Raw genomic sequence first — 22087 nt, forward strand, 5'->3', positions numbered from 1 at the left:
AGGCCTGAGCCACCATGCCCAGCTGACCCCATCTCTTAAAAAAGAAAAAAGGCGCCGGGCGCGGTGGCTCAAGCCTGTAATCCCAGCACTTTGGGAGGCCGAGGCGGGTGGATCACGAGGTCAAGAGATCGAGACCATCCTGGTCAACATGGTGAAACCCCATCTCTACTAAAAATACAAAAAATTAGCTGGGCATGGTGGCGTGTGCCTGTAATCCCAGCTACTCAGGAGGCTGAGGCAAGAGAATTGCCTGAACCCGGGAAGCAGAGGTTGCGGTGAGCCGAGATCGCGCCATTGCACTTCAGCCTGGGTAACAAGAGTGAAACTCCATCTCAAAAAAAAAAAGAAAAAAGGCCAGGTAGGTGTGGTGGCCTGAGCTGGTAGTCCTGGCTACTCAGCAGGAGGCAGAGGTGGGAGGATCACTTGAGCCCAGGAGGCCAAGACTTTAGTCTGGGTGACTGAGTGCTGCCTCTAAATAAATAAATAAATAAATAAATAAATAAGTAAACTTTAATATCTTTTTACTGAGCTCAAAGCACGAAGTACCCAGTTCCCTTCGTCAGGGCTTTCATCACATAGCCCAACCTGTCACCTTGGGATGTAGTGTCTTCCTTTATCCCTGAAGAATATGAGACTTGTTCATCATTTGTCTTCATATTCCACAGGCAGGCCCAGTGCCAAAACACATTGCATTCATAATGGACGGGAACCGTCGCTATGCCAAGAAGTGCCAGGTGGAACGGCAGGAAGGACACTCACAGGGCTTCAACAAGCTCGCTGAGGTGGGTGTGTATGGCAGAGCCCAAAATGAACAGTCTGTGGAGAGACAGATTATAGCTAGAAAACCAGGCCCTGAGTTTGCTGTGGTTGAAGAGTGTTTTTTATATCTGTCTCTGTGTTTTATTGTTTCCTTGCTAGCTATACATCTCATCTTGACATTGGCCAGACATGGTTGTTCATGTCTGTAATCTAGGCACTTTGGGAGGCCAAGGCAGGAGGATTGCTTGAGCCCAGGGGTTCAGGACCAGCCTGGGCAACGTAGTCAGACCCCATCTCTACAAAAAAAATTTAAAAACTAACCAGACTTGATGGTGCACACCTGTACCCCCAGCTACTCAGGAGGCTGAGGTGGGAGGACTCCCTGAGCCCAGGGAGCTTGAGGCTGCAGTGAACAGAGATTGTGCCACTGCACTCCAGCCTGGGTGACAGAGTCACACTGTCTCAAGAAAAAAAATTGATGTTAACAAAGAAGTAATCAGCCAGTGAATTACCATAAAATACTGGAAATAAGAACAAAATTGCCTCTTATTATTATTTTAATAAATCAATAGTTTATATTCTATGCCTCATCCAATCCTTATTTTATGTTCTACATGACTTAACATTGATAAAGTTGCATCTATAGCTTCAGTAACCTTATTTTTACTAATCATTTTGGTTGGTTGTTTGGTTGTTTTTTTTTTTTTTTTTTTTTTTTTGAGACAGAGTCTTGCTCTGTCACCCAGGCTGGAGTATAGTGGCATGATTCTCTGCTCACTGCAACCTCTGCCTCCCGGGTTCAAGCGATTCTCTGCCTCAGCCTCCTGAGTAGCTGAGATTGCAGGCGCCCACCACCACATCCAGCTAATTTTCTTGTATATTTAGTAGACATGGGGTTTCACCGTGTTGGCCAGGCTGGTCTCGAACTCCTGATCTCAGGTGATCCACCACCTCAGCCTCCCAAAGTGCTGGGATTATAGGCAGGAGCCACTGCATCCGGCCAACATTTGGGGAAGTATTTATTTTCTTTTGAGATGGAATTTCACTCTTGTTGCCCAGGCTGGAGTGTAATGGTTGCCATCTCGTCTCACCTCAACCTTCATCTCCTGGGTTCAAGCAGTTCTCCTGCCTCAGCCTCCTGAGTAGCTGGGATTACAGGGATGCCCCACCAACCCAGCTAATTTTGTCTTTTTAGTAGAGAGGAGGTTTCTCCATGTTGGTCAGGCTGGTCTTGAACTGCCAACCTCAGGTGATCCACGTGCCTCTGCCTCCCAAAGTGCTAGGATTGCAGGCGTGAGCCCCCTCGCCTGGCCTGGAGAAGTCTTTTTCAAAGTGTATATATAAGCTTTCTAACTGTATGTTTCAATGACTGTAGAACATTTTATCAAGAGGATCTGATATAATTTAACTGCTCCACTATTACTTGACATTACAATAAGCATTATAAATAGTACTGTTTCAGCCTGGGGCAACATGGTGAGATCCTGTTTCTACAAAAAAAAAAAAAAAAGTTAGCCAAGCCCGGTGGTGCATGCCTATGGTCCCGCCTACTTACTGAGGTGGAAGGGTCACTTGAGCCCTGGAGGTTAAGGCTTTAGTGAACTGTGTTCATGTCACTGCACTCCAACCTGGTGACAGAGCAAGACCCTGTCTATTTAAAAAAAAAAAAAAGAAGTACTCTTTTGGATAAATTCTTAGAAGTGACATTTCTGGACTACCATTGGGTGACTACTCGTTCTGCTTTGCCAAAGCTGAGGGATTTCTTAGGACTCAGGCCTTTTACTGCTAAAACTGGGGAAAGTGCCAGGCAAACCAGTTAATCACTCTACACTGAGGTCATGAACATTTTATGGTATAATGCATATTATAAATTAGAAAATATTAAGTTTAACAAAAGAATGGAATATGACAATCTTGGTGAAACTTTTAACAATGGGAATGTGGTTTATAGTTCACAGATCCCAGTGTCCTAGCACAGAGACACAGCTTGATGCCAGGGTAGCGATTATGTTTTTCCTTTAGTGAATGGCAGTGGGGTTCTCACCAGCACCCTGTAGAAGTCTTTACATTTGTTGACTCTGGCTTCTTTTTTGTAACTGAGAGGAGTTTTGCGTAATGCTTAGAAGCTTAAGCTCTGGAGTCACTTAGAACTCATTGGCAGCCCTGTTCTGCCACTTTCTGGCTTTGTGAACTGCAGCAAGTTATGTAGCTTTCCTTTGCCTCAGTTTCTTCATCTATAAAATGGGGTTGGCAGTCTCTATCTGAGTAGATTATTTGAAGGTAAATGAGAGGGCATGATGAAAAACATGTAGTGTAGTCCCTGACATAAAGGAACTGCTCAAAAAAATTGAAATTTGTTATTAGCAACTATATTGACTGATATCAGTGGTGGATTCCAACCCAGATGTGCCTTCCACAGTAGCTGCCTTGAAAGGTCTTTAGGGGCCAGAGGCTACTCAAGTGTCAGGCTCTCACTGGTAATTTTCCTAAGGTGACAGTAGAGTTGTTTGCTTGTATGTTTGTTAAGAGGTTCAGCTTAGCTTATTCTGTTCTGTTTGAATGTCTTGAATGTCTTCTGTTGTCTGCCTTTAAACTCCAGCTCCCCATCTCTCAACACTGTTCTCCATCTTTAGTGGTACGAGATTAGAGCAACTCCAGAGGACTCCGTTTAAGTCTGAGTTTCATTTCTTTTTCTTTCTTTGTTGTGTTTTTGTTTTTGTTTTTTATTTGAAACAAAGTCTCATTTTGTTGCCTAGGCTGGAGTGCAATGATGCGATCTTGGCTCACTGTAACCTCCACCTTCCAGGTTCACATAATTCTCTTGCCTCAGTCTCCTGAGTAGCTGGGATTACAGACATGCCCCACTGCACCCGGCAGTATTTTTAGTAGAGATGGGGTGTCACCATGTTGGCCAGGCTGGTCTTGAACTCCCAACCTCAGGTAGTCTGCCTGCCTCAGCCTCTCAAAGTGCTAGGATTATACACGTGACCTACCACAGCCAGCCAGTTTTATTTCTTCTTGAGTTGTAATTTCTGTTTGTTTTAGTTTTTGTTTTGAGATGGAGTCTTGCTCTGTAGCCCAGGCTGGAGTGCAGTGGCACAATCTCGGCTCAACGTCTGCCTCCTGAGTCCTGGTTCAAGCAATTCTCCTGCCTTAGCCTCCCAAGTAGCTAGGATTACAGGCATGAGCCACCATGCCCATTTAATTTTTGGTTTTTTTTAGTAGCAATAGGGTTTCACCATGTTGGCTGGTCTGGTCTTGAACTCCTGACCTCATGATCCGCCCGCGTCGGCCTCCCAAAGTTCTGGGATTATAGGCATGAGCCACTGCACCCAGCCAAAATGCACAGATTTTAAGTTTTGACAATTGCATTCATTTATCCAACCCACACCCCTATCAAGATATAGGACATTTCCGGCCAGGTGCAGTGGTTCACACCTGTAATCCCAGCACTTTGGGAGGCTGAGGCAGACAGATCACCTGAGGTCAGGAGTTTGAGACCAGCATGGCAAAACCTTGTCTCTACTAAAAATACAAAAAGTTAGCCAGGCGTGGTGGCACATGCCTATAGTCCCAGGTACTAGGGAGGCTGACACAGGAGAATCACTTGAACCCAGGAGGCTGAGGTTGCGGTGAGCCCAGATTGTGCCACTGCACTCCAGCCTAGGTGACAAGCGAGACTCCAGCTCAAAAAATACACACACACACACGCACACACACACACAAACACAAATGTATATGTGAATATATACATACACACACACACACACACACATATATGTATATGTAGGACATTTCCATCTCTCCAAAAGGTGCCCCTTCTCAATCAACTTCTGTTCCACCTCCTCCTTTTCCTCTCTAGGCAACTACCGTTCTGATTTCTGTAACTATAAAGTCGTTTTTTCCTGTTCTTGAACTCCGTCTAATAGAATCAGACAGTTGAGTTGAAGATTTTTGACATATTCTTCAACTCTGAGCCTGTTTTATCATCTGTAAAGTAAGCATGAAAACAATAGTGTCATTTTAAAGTGGTTGTTCCAAGAATCAAATGAAATTATGTGAAAACCCTTTGCAGACTATTAAATGCTACACAGCTGTCCAATTGTTGCTTTTATTCTTTTAACTCATCAGCCTCTCAATCTACCAGAATAATGAAGTTATGCTCTGAGTAATAACAACTTGTGTTTGTATATTGTTCGTTAGCCACCTTGTAAGGGATGGATTGTGATCCCATGTTACAGGTAAGGAGACTTAAACCCAGATAAATTAAATGATTTGATTACAGTCACATAGCAAGTGCATGATGGAATCAGGGACTAGAACCTAGTTCTTTACCGTCTCAGTGCAGAGTTCTTTCTTCTAATGCACAATGCCATCAACATTCACTAAGATCACATTTTTCAGTTTCTTCAGTGGTGGTTTTCTGCTAATTTGATTCGTTAATTCTGACATAAACATTGGTGTTATCCTAGCTTTACCCAGCTTTGGGGAGGAGAAAAGTCTGTCGCCCATCTCCAACTCTGAGTCAGGACCAAAAAGTATCTCTTATTTCCCTTCCCAATCTTCCTTGTATCTTAGCTCCTTGCCTTCTCCCTTCTCAGACTCTGCGGTGGTGTTTGAACCTGGGCATCCTAGAGGTGACGGTCTACGCATTCAGCATTGAGAACTTCAAACGATCCAAGAGTGAAGTAGATGGGCTTATGGATCTGGCCCGGCAGAAGTTCAGCCGCTTGATGGAAGAACAGTAAGATGCTATCATAAGGGAGAGCATGTTTTTCCACCATCCCCAGCCTTATCCTAACCCTTGAAAGTCTTATCCGAGGCTTACTTAAGGGACTCCCAACTCTTTTTAATGTTATTTAGATATCTTGGGTGGCAAATATGAGAAATACAAGGTAGTCTTTATTTCTTCCTTTTATTTTTAAAATAAAAATGGGCCATTTATTTGAGGATATTGAGGTGTGTCCCATGATTCAAGAACAAGTACAGCTGGCCTCAAGCAAAACTGAAACCAGGAATTAAAATCTGCTAGGTAGAACCTCTGTATACATTTACTTCTAACTCTCTCTGCAGACCAGCTTTCTCTGCTTCAGAAGAACAGCCCAGAATCAACAAAATCCCTTAGTTGGGATCCCTAAATTCTATCAGATTTCTACCCCAGAGACAATAAACTATGGCCAAGGGAATAGAGTGAAAGAAAACATTGAGGAAGTCATTTTCTGCTGCACACTGATACCTAAAAGGCTGCTGTACTCCCCCTGCATAGTCTCTTGGGAGGGACAGGATGATGCATAAGAGACATTTATGGGGAAGTGTCAGTACCATTCTTAGCTATAAGTTTAGGCTTAACTTAGAGAAAAAAGCTAGAGAGGGGCAAAGAGGAAATTCAGTGGAGACTGCTTGCTTCAAAGTATGGAGCCCTTACCAGCCAGAATTGCCCCAGAAGTCTTAGTAACAACCGTTGTGTGGCCATCTCCTACCTATACCAGGAAGATGAGAGAACAGTGAGCCTAGAAGAGTGGGTTGTAGGGAGGGTAGCCAGGTTTCCTTTTGTCTATGTTAGGATGGTGAGACTCTGGGCTACAGACATTGCTCCCTGGTCCCCAGCAGAGCCTGTGCATTTCAGAGTTTACACCTAAGGAGCTGGGGATAGAGGCATGGGGGCACATCCCACATGTTCAGATTCCTCTATACTGCCCACTAATCTTCTTTTTTTTTTTTTTTTTTTTTTTTTTTGAGACAGAGTTTCGCTCTTGTTACCCAGGCTAGAGTGCAATGGCGCGATCTCGGCTCACCGCAACCTCCGCCTCCCGGGTTCAGGCAATTCTCCTGCCTCAGCCTCCTGAGTAGCTGGGATTACAGGCACGCGCCACCACGCCCAGCTAATTTTTTGTATTTTTAGTAGAGATGGGGTTTCACCATGTTGACCAGGATGGTCTCGATCTCTTTTTTTTTTTTTTTTTTTTTTTTTGAGACAGAGTTTCGCTCTTGTTACCCAGGCTGGAGTGCAATGGAACGATCTCGGCTCACCGCAACCTCCGCCTCCTGGGTTCAAGCAATTCTCCTGCCTCAGCCTCCTGAGTAGCTGGGATTACAGGCACGTGCCACCATGCCCAGCTAATTTTTTTTGTATCTTTAGTAGAGACGGGGTTTCACCATGTTGACCAGGATGGTCTCGATCTCTTGACCTCGTGATCCACCCGCCTCGGCCTCCCAAAGTGCTGGGATTACAGGCTTGAGCCACAGCGCCCGGCAAATGTTTTTTTTTTGTTTTGTTTTGTTTGTTTGTTTGTTTGTTTGTTTTTGAGATGGAGTTTCGCTCTTGTTACCCAGGCTGGAGTGCAATGGCGCGATCTCGACTCACCGCAACCTCTGCCTCCTGGGTTCAGGCAATTCTCCTGCCTCAGCCTCCTGAGTAGCTGGGATTACAGGCACACGCCACCATGCCCAGCTAATGTTTTGTATTTTTAGTAGAGACAGGGTTTCACCATGTTGACCAGGATGGTCTCGATCTCTTGACCTCATGATCCACCCACCTTGGCCTCCCAAAGTGCTGGGATTACAGGCATGAGCCACTGCGCCCAGCTTCTGCCCACTAATCTTAACTTTTGTAAAGCCCTTAATATATTTCAGGGCTTGAGCCTAAAATATATTCTCATTCATCCTATAGTCACGTTTTCCCATGATAAAGATATTAGCCCATTTTTAGAGAGAATGAAAGTAAAAACCAAAGAAGTTAAGGTATATGTCCTGAGTCACACAAGTGTCAGACAGTCAGAGCCAAGGTGCACACCTAGATCTTTCTGACTCCAGAGCTGAACTGTTGCCTATTACGCTGTGCTATGAGAGACAGACCATCTTAAATTCTTGCAAGATCAAAATGCATGGCAGTAGAGATGCTAACGAGATTGCTCTGATCAGCCAGTAGTAGAGAAAATGGTCTTCATTTATCATGAAGTCCTGGCCAAAGCAAAAAGAAACCTCAGAGGTGCTTTTTCCATTAATGTGCCACAGAACCCCAAGGGTCTGAGGAGGTGTAAAAAGAACCTAGTGGGAGTGGGGTAGAAGGTGCTGACTTGCATTTACGTATTTTATGTATTGGGCTTCTGTGTAGAATTTGATTTGAAGAAGGCTTCTTTGGCTAAAACAAAAGTGGGAAACCACTGGCCTGTTTCATCAGTTGGGAAACTAAACCCTAGTAAAGAGAAGAGATTGAGCAGGGTGGCTTATGCCTGTAATCCCAGCACTTTGGGATGCCAAGGAGGGCGGATTGCTTGAGTCCAGGAATTTGCTTGAGTCCAGCATGGCCAGCATGGTGAAACTCCATCTCTACAAAAAAAAAAAAAAAAAAAAAAAAAAAAAAAATTAACTAGACATGGTAGCACATTCCTGTAGTCCCAGCTACACGGGAGGCTGAAGTGAAAGGATCACTTGAGCCTGCAGAGACTGAGGCTGCAATGAGCTGTGATTGAACCACTATACTCCATCCTGGACAACAGAGTGAGACCCTGTCTCAGAAAAAATAAATTAGTTAAAATACAAATAAGTAAGTTAAAATTTTAAAAGAGGAAAACAAGGACTTACACATGGTCACACATCAAGTTAGTGGGAGAGCTATGCCACAAGCTAGCTGGAGGAGGTGAATCAGGGTCTTCTAGTATACTTCCTTCTATTAAGCTCCCATTTTCCAAACATGAAGCATTCAGTTTCTGCATAGCATTTCCAGGTGAGAGAAGCTGGTTGAATTCATTCTTACTGTATGCAGAGTTTGGGACTTATTGCATGGAAGCAATATAATATCATAATTAAGAAGACAAGCTCTGGAGGCTGACTCCCTAGGTGCAAATCCTGGTTCTGCATTCATCAGCTGTCTGAACATATTAACCTCCCTGTGCTTCAGTTTCCTCATCTGTAAAAGGGGAATAATAATGCTTTGTATCTCAGAGGTTAATGTAAGGATGGAATGTGCTGGTACATATAAAGCACTTAGACCAGTATCTGGCATTTAGAAAACATAGAATGTTAGCTGTCATCATTATCATACTTCACTAGAACATAACACAATTAACCAGTAATACAGCTTCTTTCCTTAAGGAGTTTATTCACTTCTCAAATGGGACAAACTTCGAAGATACATAAAATGCAGCTTCCCAACAAGGACACGTGAGGTCATGTGATGCATAGTCAAGAGTTTGGGTTCTTGCTGGACATGGTGGCTGACACCTGTAATCCTAGTATTTTGGGAGGCTCAGGCAGGAGATCACTTGAGGCCAGGATTTTGAGACCACCTTGGGCAATATAGTGAGACCCGATCTTTACAAAAAATATAAAAATTAGCTGGGCATAAAGACCCGATCTTTACAAAAATAAAAATTAGCTGGGCATCTTTACAAAAAATATAAAAATTAGCTGGCATGCCTTTAGTCCCAGCTACTTGGGAGGCTGAGGCAGGAGGATTACTTGAGCCCAGGATTTGTAAGTTACATTGAACCATGAGTATACCACTGCACACCAGCCTGAGTGAGAGTGAGACCCAGTCTCCAAAAAAGGAAAAAAAAAAAAGAATTTGGGGCTGGGTGCACTGGCTCTCGCCTGTAATCTCAGAACTTTGGGAAGCCGAGGCAGGCAGATCACTTGAGGTCAAGAGTTCAAGACCAGAACAGGGTGAAAACTTGTCTCTACTAAAAATATGAAAATTAGCCAGGCATGGTAGTGGGCGCCTGTAATCCCAGCTACTTAGGAGGCTGAGGTGGGAAGATCACTTGAACTTGGGAGGCAGAGGTTGCAGTGAGCTGAAATCATACCAGTGGACTCCAGCCTGGGAGACAGAGCAAGACTCTGTCTCAAAAAAAAAAAAAAGGTTTGAGTTCTCAAATCAGACAGGCTGGGTTTCAGTCCTGCCAGAGCACTTGATGGCTATATGACCTTGGGCAGTCCCTAGCTGACTGTCCTGTCTGAGCCTCAGCACTGAAGTAAGCTTCTTTGAGAGTCGTGGAGGGGATGCAGTGAAATAATATATGTAAAACAGTGTCTGATACACAGGAAAGCACTAAAAAAACTGGTGATCAGTTATTACCTAAGCAGCTTGCTCACTGCAGGTCAGCAGGGGCTCTATCCCAACAGTGTCTTTTTTCCCTAATCAGGGAGAAACTGCAGAAGCATGGGGTGTGTATCCGGGTCCTGGGTGATCTGCACTTGTTACCCTTGGATCTCCAGGAGCTGATTGCACAAGCTGTACAGGCCACGAAGAACTATAACAAGTAAGTTCTCAGATTTTCCTCTAGGGACCTGTTTCAATCTTAACTCCCTGCTGGCTGTAGGGAGAGATCCTGGGCCCTCCTTGGCCTGCATTGGTGTAAGGGGCAATGAGAGAGTAGGTTGAGCAGCTTAAAAACTTTCCCCTTCTGTCTGCAGGGCACACCAGACATGATTCTGCAATACCATTTTATATGTGTATATACTGACATATATACATAGTTTTTCTTTCTTTTCTGTGCCCATCCCCCCACCAAATAAATATGTGTATTTTTGCTTGACAGGATATGGGGTCAGAATACAGCAGTTCTCACCCGTCTCTGAAGACATTCTTCAAGAAATTCTTTTTCTGTTCCATTCCTTTAACCTATGAATAGGATGACCTTGGGAGGTCATACAGATGCACAGGAGAAATAGAGTTCAATAATCCAAACTCCATGATGTGAGGCTTTGAAATATTAACATGTGTTTTGGCAGTGGACTTGTTTTACATCATATCTCCTTCCTATTTTCCTTTGTTTGTGCCAGTATCACAGTGGAGTCTTCCTCTGAAAGCCAGTGTACAGTAGAAGGGAAGAGGGTTAAGAGGGCAATAGGAGCCATTTAGTGGCTGGGCACAGTGGCTTACACCTATAATCTTAGCACTTTGGGAGGCTGAGGCGGATGGATTACTCAAGGTCAGGAGTTCAAGACCAGCCTGGCCAACATGGTGAAACCCCGTCTCTACTAAACATACAAAAATTAGCCAGGCGTGGTGGTGTGCACCTGTAATGCCAGCTACTTGGGAGGCTGAGGCAGGAGAATCGCTTGAACCCAGGAGGCAGAGATTGCAGTGACCTGGGATCATACCATTGCACTTCAGCCTGGTGACAAGAGCAAAAGTCTGTCTCAAAAAAAAAAGGGAGCCATTTAGTACTTGTCTTATTATAAAATTAGTAACACGTTTATTCCAAGAAAACTTGGAAACCTCAAAAAACTCATAATTTCACCTTTCAGAGGTATCCACGGTTAACATTCAGTGCGTATTTGTTTTGCTAGGGAAAGGCTGGAAGTGCCGCTCTATAATCAGTGACTTCAGTCATCAGTCCCTGTCCCCCTTTGATAAATTATTATTTTCTTACCTCCTCAGGTGTTTCCTGAATGTCTGTTTTGCATACACATCCCGTCATGAGATCAGCAGTGCAGTGAGAGAGATGGCCTGGGGCGTGGAGCAAGGCCTGTTGGATCCCAGGTATACTGAGTTGTTTTGCATAGTAACTGATAAGGAAAACAGGCCTGGCCAGCATGGCAGCTCAAACCTGTAATTCCAGCACAGTGGGAGGCTAAGGTGGGCAGACCACTTCAGGCAGGCCAGGAGTTCAAGACCAGCCTGGCCAACATGATGAAACCCCATCTCTTAAAAAAACAGGCTGTACCAAACCTCTTTGCCATGTACTTGGCCAGAGGTCTGATTAGGGGAGCATGTGGAAAGATTTAGGGGGATCTCCCAAATTTAGAGATTAGGATTGGCTTATTACAACCTTCTTCAAACCAGAGTTCACTACACACCAAGAAACTCCAGAGAAAGAGCAAAACAGGTGACAAAGCCATGTTATTATTCCTTTACAAATTCTACCCTCCTGACCTTTTGGTAGTATTTTTTCAAGAATGACTTTTCATGAATGCAGTTGGAGGTAGAGTTATTTAGGTCTCTCATGTTATAGTTTCACACAAGATTCAGGTGTTTTTTTTTTTTTTTTTTTTTTTTGAGACGGGGTCTCTCTCTGTCGCCCAGGCTGGAGTGCAGTGGTGCAATCTCAGCTCACTGCAACCTCCTTCTCCCAGGTTCAAGCAATTCTCCTGCCTCAACCTCCCTAATAGTTGGGATTACAGGTGCCTGCCACCATGCCCAGCTAATTTTTGTATTTTTAGTAGAAATGGGGTTTCACTATGTTAGCCGGGCTGGTCTCAAACTCCTGACCTCAGGTGATCTATCCACCTTAGCCTCCCAAAATGCCAGAATACAGTCATGAGCCACCTCGCCCAGCCCAAAAAGAAAATTATTAATTGTTGTCAACATAGTAGAATCCTAATTATTAGAGCTGAAGGGACTATAGAAGCCATTTAAATATTTGGTCCCTCTCATGTTATTATTCATGTAACTTTTAGTAATATTTGTAAATCAATAGCAATAGTAAAATAATAGTAGCAAAAAATAACACAGGAGATGTGTTATGTTCTGTATTTCATTAAGTCATTAACCTTATATCTGAGAGATTGAAGGCTGTTGTCCATTTTGTAGAGAAAACTGAGCTCTGCATTGAAGTGACTTGCCCAAGGTCACTCTACTAGTAAGTGCCAGAGCTGGGACTCATATCTAAACCTGTTTGATTTTAGAGTTCTTATCCTTTACCTCTATTATGTGGGATCTTCGGAACCAGGAATTCTTCTGGTTCCCTTCCCAATTCCATTGTCCTAGGAAACTAGGATCTCAGTTCACTGCAACTTCCGCATCCTGGGCTCAAGCAATTCTTCTGCCTCAGCCTCCTGAGTAGCTGGGATTACAGGCATGTGCTACCATGCCTGGCTAATTTGGTGGCATGAGCCACCGTGCCTGGCCACTTGGTTAATTTTTTTTTTTTGAGACTCACTCTGTTACCCAGGCTGGAGTGCAATGGGATGATCTCAGCACACTGCAACTTCTGCCTCCCAGATTCAAGTGATTCTTGTGCCTCAAGTCTCCTGAGTAGCTGGGATTACAGGTTTGCACCACAATGCTAGGCTAATTTTTGTACGTTTAGTAGAGATGAGGTTTCACCATATTTGCCAGGCTGGTCTTGAACTCCTGACCTCAAGTGATCCACTTGCTTCAGCCTTCCAAAGTGCTGGGATTACAGGTATGAGCCACTGCACCTGGCCTCTTAATTCAAATTTTTTTTTTTTTTTTTTTTTTTTTTGAGACGGAGTTTAGCTCTTGTTACCCAGGCTGGAGTGCAATGGCGCGATCTCGGCTCACCACAACCTCCGCCTCCTGGGTTCAGGCAATTCTCCTACCTCAGCCTCCTGAGTAGCTGGGATTACAGGCACGCGCCACCATGCCCAGCTAATTTTTTGTATTTTTAGTAGAGACGGGGTTTCACCATGTTGACCAGGATGGTCTCGATCTCTCGACCTTGTGATCCACCCGCCTCGGCCTCCCAAAGTGCTGGGATTACAGGCTTGAGCCACCGCGCCCGGCAATTCAAATATTTTTTAAGTGTGAACTATAGGTGGGCACATTGCTGTACACAGAAGATAAAAATACGTATTTCCTGCCTCTTGGAGCTCTGGTAAAGGAAACAAACATTAATCAAGATTATACAAGTTAGCATAAAATTATAATGATGACAATTGCTATAAAGGCAGTGGTGCATGGTACAACAAGAATTTTTCTTTCTGGCCGGGCGCGGTGGCTCAAGCCTGTAATCCCAGCACTTTGGGAGGCCGAGGCGGGTGGATCACGAGGTCGAGAAATCGAGACCGTCCTGGTCAACATGGTGAAACCCCGTCTCTACTAAAAATACAAAAAAAAACTAGCTGGGCGTGGTGGCACGGGCCTGTAATCCAGCTACTTAGGAGGCTGAGGCAGGAGAATTGCCTGAACCCAGGAGGCGGAGGTTGTGGTGAGCCGAGATCGTGCCATTGCACTCCAGCCTGGGTAACAAGAGCGAAACTCTGTCTCATTTAAAAAAAAAAAAAAAAAAAAAAGAATTTTTCTTTCTGTATTTTCTTTTTGTTTTTTGTTTTGTTTTGAGACAATGCCCCACTCTGTCGTCCAGGCTGCAGTGCAGTGGTGTGATCTTGGCTCACTGTAACCACCACCTCTCAGGTTCAAGTGATTCTTCTGCCTGAGTCTCCCTAGTAGCTGGGATTACAGGGTGCCACCACCACGCCTAGCTAAATTTTGTATTTTTTAGTTGAGATGCGATTTCACCATCTTGGCCAGGCTGGTCTCAAACTCCTGACCTCAAATGACCCGCCCACCTCGGCCTCCCATATTGCTGGGATTATAGGCATGAGCCATCTCACCCGACCCTTGTGTTTGCTTTTTTACCCTACTTGCAAGCTAAACAAGAATTTATAATAAGAAGAATGGACCTGATAGGGAAGCCTCCCTGAGAAAATGGTAAGTGACCTAAGGAGGAAGAATAAGCAATAACCAGGGAAAGAGGCAGGAGAGTGAGGAGCTACTTAGTTGCTGAATGGGTGTTGGAACAATTTAAATAGAGAATACCTGGAAGGCACCTTGGATTATGGTGGTGTCAGAATGGTACTGGTAGTGGTGCTGACGTCGTAGACGGCATGAAGAGTTGAAGTAGTGGCCAGGCACAGTGGCTCATGCCTGTAATCCCAGCACTTTGGGAGGCTGAGGCCGGCAGATCATCTGAGGTCAGGAGTTTGAGACCAGCCTGGCCAACATGGGGAAACCCCGTCTCTACTAAAAATGCAAATATCAGCCACCTTTGGCGGCACACGCCTATAATCTCAGCTACTTGGGAGGCTGAGGCAGGAGAATTGCTTGAATCCGGGAGGTGGAGTTTGCAGTGAGCCAGGATCACACCACTGTACTTCAGCCTGGACGACAGAGTAAGACTTCATCTCAAAAGAAAAAGGGTTATGAAGCAGCTAAAATCAATAGGATTTAATAGACTGAGTCGGGAAAGAATGTCTCAAGGGTGTCTCCAGGGTTTTAGACTTGTATTGCAGTGGATAGTGGTGCCCTTCACCGTGCTAGGTAACCCTGAAAGAGAATCAGTATAAGGAAAGGGGTCAGGAGTTTGGTTTTGGATATCCTGCACGTGTTGAACAGAGATGTCAGGTCATCAGTTTAGAGAGGAGTTGGTATGGAGATGCCAGTGTGGAAGCCATCTGTGTGTAAGACAACTGGAGCAAAGAGGGCATAAGAAAGCTAAGGAGAGTCTGTTTATCTATTTACCTATTTGGAGACATGGTCTCATGCTGTCTCTCGGGCTGGAGTGCAGCGGGTCAATCGAACTCACTGCAGCCTGGAACTCCTGAACTCAAAGGAGCCTCTCAAGTAGCCAGTACTACAGGCGTGCACCATCTCACCCAGCTAACTTTTTATATTTATTTTTTGTTAAACCAGGGTCTTTGTTGTCCAGGCTGATCTTGAACTCCTGGTCTCAAGTGGTCTTCCTGCCCTGGCCTCCCAAAGTGCTGAGATTACAGGTGTGAGCCACTCTGCCCTGCCTACTCAGGAGAGTCTAGAGTGAGAAGAGAGAGCCTAGGATGGCGTTTCTGAGGATCTCTACCCTTTACTGGCTGGGTATAGGAGAATAAGCTTTTTTTTTTTTTTTTTTTTTTTTTTTGAGACAGAGTTTTCGCTCTTGTTGCCCAGGCTGGAGTACAATGGCGCGATCTCGGCTCACCGCAACCTCCGCCTCCTGGGTTCAGGCAATTCTCCTGCCTCAGCCTCCTGAGTAGCTGGGATTACAGGCACACGCCACCATGCCCAGCTAATTTTTAGTATTTTTAGTAGAGACGGGGTTTCACCATGTTGACCAGGATGGTCTCGATCTCTTGACCTCGTGATCCACCCGTCTCGGCCTCCCAAAGTGCTGGGATTACAGGCTTGAGCCACCGCGCCCGGCCGAGAATAAGCTTTAAAGGCAAAACAAAACAAACAAAAAAGCAGAAAGAAAACCAGGGCAGCCAGCATTACATAAGACAAGAAAAAGAGGGAGTTTGTTTTTTTTTTTGAGACGGAGTTTCGCTCTTGTTACCCAGACTGGAGTGCAATGGCACGATCATGGCTCACTGCAACCTCCGCCTCCTGGGTTCAGGCAATTCTCCTGCCTCAGCCTCCTGAGTAGCTGGGATTACAGGCACACACCACCATGCCCAGCTGATTTTTTGTATTTTTAGTAGAGACGGGGTTTCACCATATTGACCAGGATGGTCTCAATCTCTTGACCTCGTGATCCACCCACCTCGGCCTCCCAAAGTGCTGGGATTACAGGCGTGAGCCACCGCGCCCGGCTGTTTTTTGTTTTTTAATAGAGATGGGGTTTCTCCATGTTGGTCAGGCTAGGCTAGTCTCAAACTCCCGACCTCAGGTGATCCTCCCACCTCAGCCTTCCAAAGTGTTAGGATTTCAGGCATGAGCCACCACGCCTGGCCAAAAAGAGGGAGTTTGTTGGTGCAGGTTGCTAACGGGTAGGGCACCCATGGAAGCAATGGTGTCAAATGCTGTAGACAGGTCAGTTAAGATGTAGAGTGAAAATTAGCTGTCGGGAAAACAATTAAGAGACTGGTTAAGTTGGCAGAGGTAGGGGGCAGGCAAGAGGATGAGATAGAAAAGGAATATAGAAATAGAAGCCTGTTTTGGATAATTTTAAAATTCTTTGTTTGGAGGTAGTTTCATAGTTCATCATATTTTTGTGCTTTATAATGAATAAGTTTCAAATGTTCTTGTATGTATCAAATAAATAATAAGGGACAAGTATTGATGCTAGAATGAAAGAAAGCCATTTGACAAGCAGATCTAATACGGATTATGCCTAGGACTCTGATCTTGACTCCTAGTCCAGCATGCTTTACCCTCATACCACATTGCAATAATCCAGCAAGTTTTTCCATATCCTTGTCTGTTGTGCAAGGTTTAGTAACTTGCCTCTCTGGGGTTAGTTATGCAGATAGGGTGTGGGCTGGGCAGTATCACCAGGGTCAAGAGGCCGATGTCTCAATCCACCAACTCATTAAGCTTGGTGTGCTCAGACTGGGCTAATCAGGGCCTGAGGCGATACACTTTATATTATTCAGAGTTAGACAAACCCACATTTATAACAAAGTCAGTGTATTACAATTAGGTTTTATGCTTCTAATAGCTGGAATTTTCTTGATTTCTCACTATCACCATCCAACTCCTCATTTTTTCCTTCCAGGTTATATATGTGTGTGTACATATGTATATATTTTTGTTTTGTTTTGTTTTTCTGAGATGAAGTCTTGCTCTGTTGCCCTGGGTGACGTGCAGTGGTACACTCTAAGCTCACTGCAACCCCTCTGCCTTATAGGGTCAAGTGATTCTCATGCCTCAGCCTCCTGAGTAACTGGGATTACAGGTGCATACCACCACACCTGGCTTATTTGTATATATTTATTAGTGATGGGGTTTTTGTTGGCCAGGCTGATCTTAGCCTCCCAAAGTGCTGGGATTACAGGTGTGAGCCACAGTACCTGGCCTGTTTTGTTTTGTTTTGGAGACAGGGTTTTACTATATCGCTGAGGCTGAAGCGCAGTGGTGCGAATATGGCTCACTGCAGCCTAGGGCTCAAGAGATCCTTCCACCTCAGCTTCCTGAGTATTTGGGGCCATGGGTGCCTGCTACCACATCTGGCTAATTTTTTAACTTTTTTGTAGAGATAGGGTTTTTCCATGTTGCCCAGGCTGGTCTCAAACTTTTGGGCTCAAGTGATCCTCCTGCCTTAGCCTCCCAAAGTGCTGGGATTACAGAGCCACCGCACCTGACCCAGGTATATATGTATACTTTTAGCAATTAAAAGTAATAGATTGTTTTGTGAGTCTGAAAATTATAGAAGAAGGAACTAGATTAAGACCAAAGGATAGTTAATAAATTCTGTTCCACTGCGTTACCTTGAATGGGCTACTTGACTCCCTGTAGGCCTCTTGTCTTTCTTATATAACAATAGTGTTAATAATAGTAATTGCTAACACTTACTGAGCAGTTACTTTGTTCCAAGCATTAAGCTTTCCACATACATTTAATCCTTAGGCCTTATCCTGTAAGGTATATAGTGTTTTTATGCCTATTCTAAAGATGAGGATACTGGCTGGGCGTGATGGCTCATGCCTGTAATCCCAGCACTTTGGGAGGCCAAAGTGAGTGGATCACAAGGTCAGGAGTTTAAGACCAGCCTGACAAACATGATGAAACCCCATCTCTACTAAAAATACAAGAATTAGCTGGGCGCAGTGGCTCACACCTATAATCCCAGCACTTTGGGAGGCCAAGGCGGGTGGATCATGAGGTCAAGAGATCGAGACCATCCTAGTCAACATGGTGAAACCCCGTCTCTGCTAAAAATACAAAAAATTATCTGGGCATGGTGGCGCGTGCCTATAATCCCAGCTACTCAGGAGGCTGAGGCAGGAGAATTGCCTGAACCCAGGAGGCGGAGGTTGCGGTGAGCCGAGATCGCGCCATTGCACTCCAGCCTGGGTAACAAGAGCGAAACTCCATCTCAAAAAAGAAAAAATACAAAAATTAGCCAGGTGTGGTGGCACACACCGGTAATCACAGCTACCTGGAAGGCTGAGGCAGGAGAATTGCCTGAACCCAGGAGGCAGAGGTTACAGTGAGCTGAGATCGTGCCGCTACACTCCAGCCTGGGTGACAGAGTGAGACTCTGTCTCATAAATAAATACGAGAATACTGAGACATGAAGAGGAAAAGTAACTTGTGCAAGTTCACATAGTTGGCAAACCATGGGGCCAACATGTCAACCTGGCTTCAGAGCCTCTGTTCTCATTCACTGTAGTATGCTGACTTTCCTTGTAGGAAGGTTGAAATGAACAATAAGGCAGTAAAAAAGAAAAAATTAGCTGGGCATGGTGGCATGGTGGTTTATGCCTGTAATCCCAGGACTTTGGGAAGCTGAGGCAGGAAAATCACTTGAGCCCTGGAGTATGAGACCAGCCCTGGCAACATGACAAGACCCTGTCTCTATAAAAATAAAACAGTTAGCTGGGTGTGCTGGCACTCGCTTGTAGCTACTTGGGAGGCTGAGTGAGGATTACTTCAGCCCAGCAGGTCAAGGCTGCAATGAGCTGTGATTGCACCATTGCCCTGTAGCCTGGACAACAGAGTAAAACCCTGTCTCTTTCTCTCTCTCTCTCTATCTCTCTCTCTCTCTCTCTCTCTCTCTCTCACACACACACACACACATTCACTTCTGACATAAATATTTATGACACATGAAATCACATTATGAATAGTTTACACTCTGAATCATGTTTTCATTCAGTGTTATGAGTGCTTTTCCACCACCCGTGTTTTTTAATAATTCTTCATATTGCTATTTATAATGGCTATAAAATATTTCTTGCATTAAATTATTTAATCAGTCTTCTGTTTGTCAGGTATATAGGCAGTTTCTAATATTTTATTGTTACAAATAATGCCACAATTAAATCTTTGACTTGTCTGCAGTTTGGACTGTTTCCTCACGATCTGAGTTTGAAAATGCTCATTTCACCTTGTTCTTGCGAAGACTGTCAAGACTTTTTTTTTTTTTTTTTTTTTTTTTGAGACAGAGTTTCGCTCTTGTTACCCAGGCTGGAGTGCAATGGCGCGATCTCGGCTCACCGCAACCTCCGTCTCCTGGGTTCAGGCAATTCTCCTGCCTCAGCCCCCTGAGTAGCTGGGATTACAGGCACGTGCCACCATGCCCAGCTGATTTTTGTATTTTTAGTAGAGACGGGGTTTCACCATGTTGTCCAGGATGGTCTCGATCTCTTGACCTCGTGATCCACCCGCCTCGGCCTCCCAAAGTGCTGGGATTACAGGCATGAGCCACCGTGCCCGGCCATGTTTTCTGAAATTTGCCTCTTTCATTTAACATTAGATTATGAACATCTTTCCAAATCAGTGCATTTAGATTTATCTTTATTTTTATAATGCAGTTGCATAGTATTTGATAAAATCCTGGGACATAGGATGTATGTATTTAAAAAAAAAAAAAAGATATTTCAAGCAAAAGACAACAGATATTCTTGTGGGTACATCTGGTTTTAGGCCCGAGGCTAAATGACTTTCAGCAAATTATTCATCTTTGACTCAGTTTCCTTATCTATAAAACAAAGATAGAAGTACCTTATGTATCAGAACATGTGGGAAAAGGTAAAAAAATAAAGAGAAAAGAAAGACTTACCTTGTATGATCTAAAAAAATGTAAAACCTTACCTAGATGTGAAAATTCATTCATTCATTTAGCAAACATTTGTTGAGGGCCTTCTGTGTACCATGTAGTATTGGCTAGTGTATTTGATGGTATTGTATAAACTGGGAACCCTTACGTATGGAAGTTCACCAAGAAAATACTATAGAAAGAGAATACTACAGGATGTGTGCCTCTCTTTGTCTCCTCTTGCTCACTTTAGTGATATCTCTGAGTCTCTGCTTGATAAGTGCCTCTATACCAACCGCTCTCCTCATCCTGACATCTTGATACGGACTTCTGGAGAAGTGCGACTGAGTGACTTCTTGCTATGGCAGGTAGGTCATTTCCAGGTAGTAGTATGTTTGTGTTATGGGGAAAACCAATCTAGCCACAAAATGGATTAGAGTGGTCCATCCCCACTCCCAGATAGGCTGGAGACAGAGTACTTTGGGGGAAAGCTAAAATCTGGAGAAGCATCTCTAGGCTATGTCTGATAACATTTGCTGTCCATCTGTCGCTGGCTTTGCACCTTTGCAAATCCAGCTGTAGTGAAAACTTCATTGTGCTCCTATTCAAGGAATGGGACTTCTGTCTTGCATCCCTGAGCATAAGCTCTTGCCTTGGTAACCTGTCAGGGACCCTAGGCCCTCTGGGTTAGAAGCTTGTCTTGCAGTTACTCGTCCCTCTGCTTCAGGATAAAGGGCCATACCTATGCAAGCATGGTCCATGAGGGATGCAAACACTCAAGTCTCCATTCCCTGTTAACTTGGTCCCTGGATAGCACATAACTAGGGAAAGCCCTCGTTCTAGGAGAGGCTGGAGGGAGAGACTCCATTTGGAAGCAGCTCACATGATAAAGCTCCAGAAATTTTAATGTACCACAATCTTAAAAGTGAGCTAATGCTAGGCATGCTGGCTCACGCCTATAGTCCCAGCACTTTGGGAAGCTGAGGCAGGCGGATCACTTGAGGCCAGGAGTTCAAGAGCAGTCTGGCCAACATGATGAACCATTGTCTCTACTAAAAATAGAAAAATTAGCTCAGCATGGTGGCAGGTGCCTGTAGTCCCAGCTACTCAGGTGGCTAGAGTGGGAAAATCACTTGAACCCAGGAGGCGGAAGTTGCAGTGAGCCAAGATTGTGCCACTGCACTCTAGCCTGGGTGACAGAGCAAGACTCTGTCTAAAATAAATAAATAAATAAATAAGAAGTAAGTACAATGTGCACCTGTTGGTTCTGTGGCCCACTGTGCTGCTCAGATCACATTTGGGAAATTTACTGATGGGCTGAGTTTTAAGAGATTACAGAGTCAGTTACTCTGTACAAATTAGTTACATTGACAAACTAGAGGACTTCTTGGAAGAGGTCAAACTAGAAAGCAAGGAATCTCATGTCTTACAAAAAATAAGGAAAGGATAGTGGTCTGGAAAAGGGAAACAAATGACAATGTATTCTCTTGGAAAAAAATGTTGAGTTCCTTCTTTATGCTGGAAATATAGCAGTGACCAAGTCAGAAATGATCCCTACTATCTTGAAACTTATAGTTTCTTAGAAAAGACAAACTCTCTGAACAGGTCACTACAACCTTAGGAACTGATAATAGGCAGCTCACATAGCCCTGAAATATTTGAAAGAATGTCACTTTGAAAAAGAACAAACTGGTTCCAGAGAAGATACCTGGGACCTTGGTAGAAGTTGTAGAGAAGGAGACATTGGTTTACCGTAACAAGCCAAAGAGGCTATCTGACAACTAGTTATTCCTCCATGAGATACTGAATTCTTCACCACTACAGATATCAAGCGGTGGCTGTCAAGAGTGTTCCAAAAGAGATTCTTCATCAGTGATTATTACTAAAGTATACCTGTCTCTCTACTGTACATATGTTAGCTCATTTAAACTCAATAGTACACTGAAAGTTAGGTATTCCTATCATCCAGTTTTATATTTGAGGAATCTCAGGCCCAGGTGAAATTACCCCTGCTCAAATAAATGATAAATGGTTGGAGCCAAAATTCAAAGCCAGGCATTCTGGCTCCAAAGCCCATACTCTCAACCACTGTACCCTACTGCTGCTGCTTAAAAATAACAGTGGCAGCTACCATTTGTTCATTGCTGACCTTTATCAGACAGTAT

The 22087-nt window shown here is 44.2% G+C and overlaps 1 protein-coding gene across 5 annotated transcripts in view; it reads left to right on the forward strand.

Moving 5' to 3' along the window:
• Positions 1-22087, forward strand: part of DHDDS (dehydrodolichyl diphosphate synthase subunit) — a 39434-nt gene that overhangs the window by 4403 nt on the left and 12944 nt on the right. For 3 of the 5 annotated variants that reach the window (XM_003934809.3, XM_010345382.2, XM_010345381.3), the window contains exons 3-7: positions 666-782; positions 5361-5503; positions 9903-10019; positions 11144-11245; positions 20176-20290. In XM_003934809.3, coding sequence (XP_003934858.1) covers positions 666-782; positions 5361-5503; positions 9903-10019; positions 11144-11245; positions 20176-20290 — 594 coding nt within the window. The remainder of the gene's footprint in view (positions 1-665; positions 783-5360; positions 5504-9902; positions 10020-11143; positions 11246-20175; positions 20291-22087) is intronic. The other 2 variants (XM_074380318.1, XM_074380319.1) reach the window with 1 other exon arrangement.

Source organism: Saimiri boliviensis, chromosome 11 (assembly GCF_048565385.1).
Source record: "Saimiri boliviensis isolate mSaiBol1 chromosome 11, mSaiBol1.pri, whole genome shotgun sequence".
Classification (NCBI taxonomy): Eukaryota; Metazoa; Chordata; class Mammalia; order Primates; family Cebidae; genus Saimiri; species Saimiri boliviensis.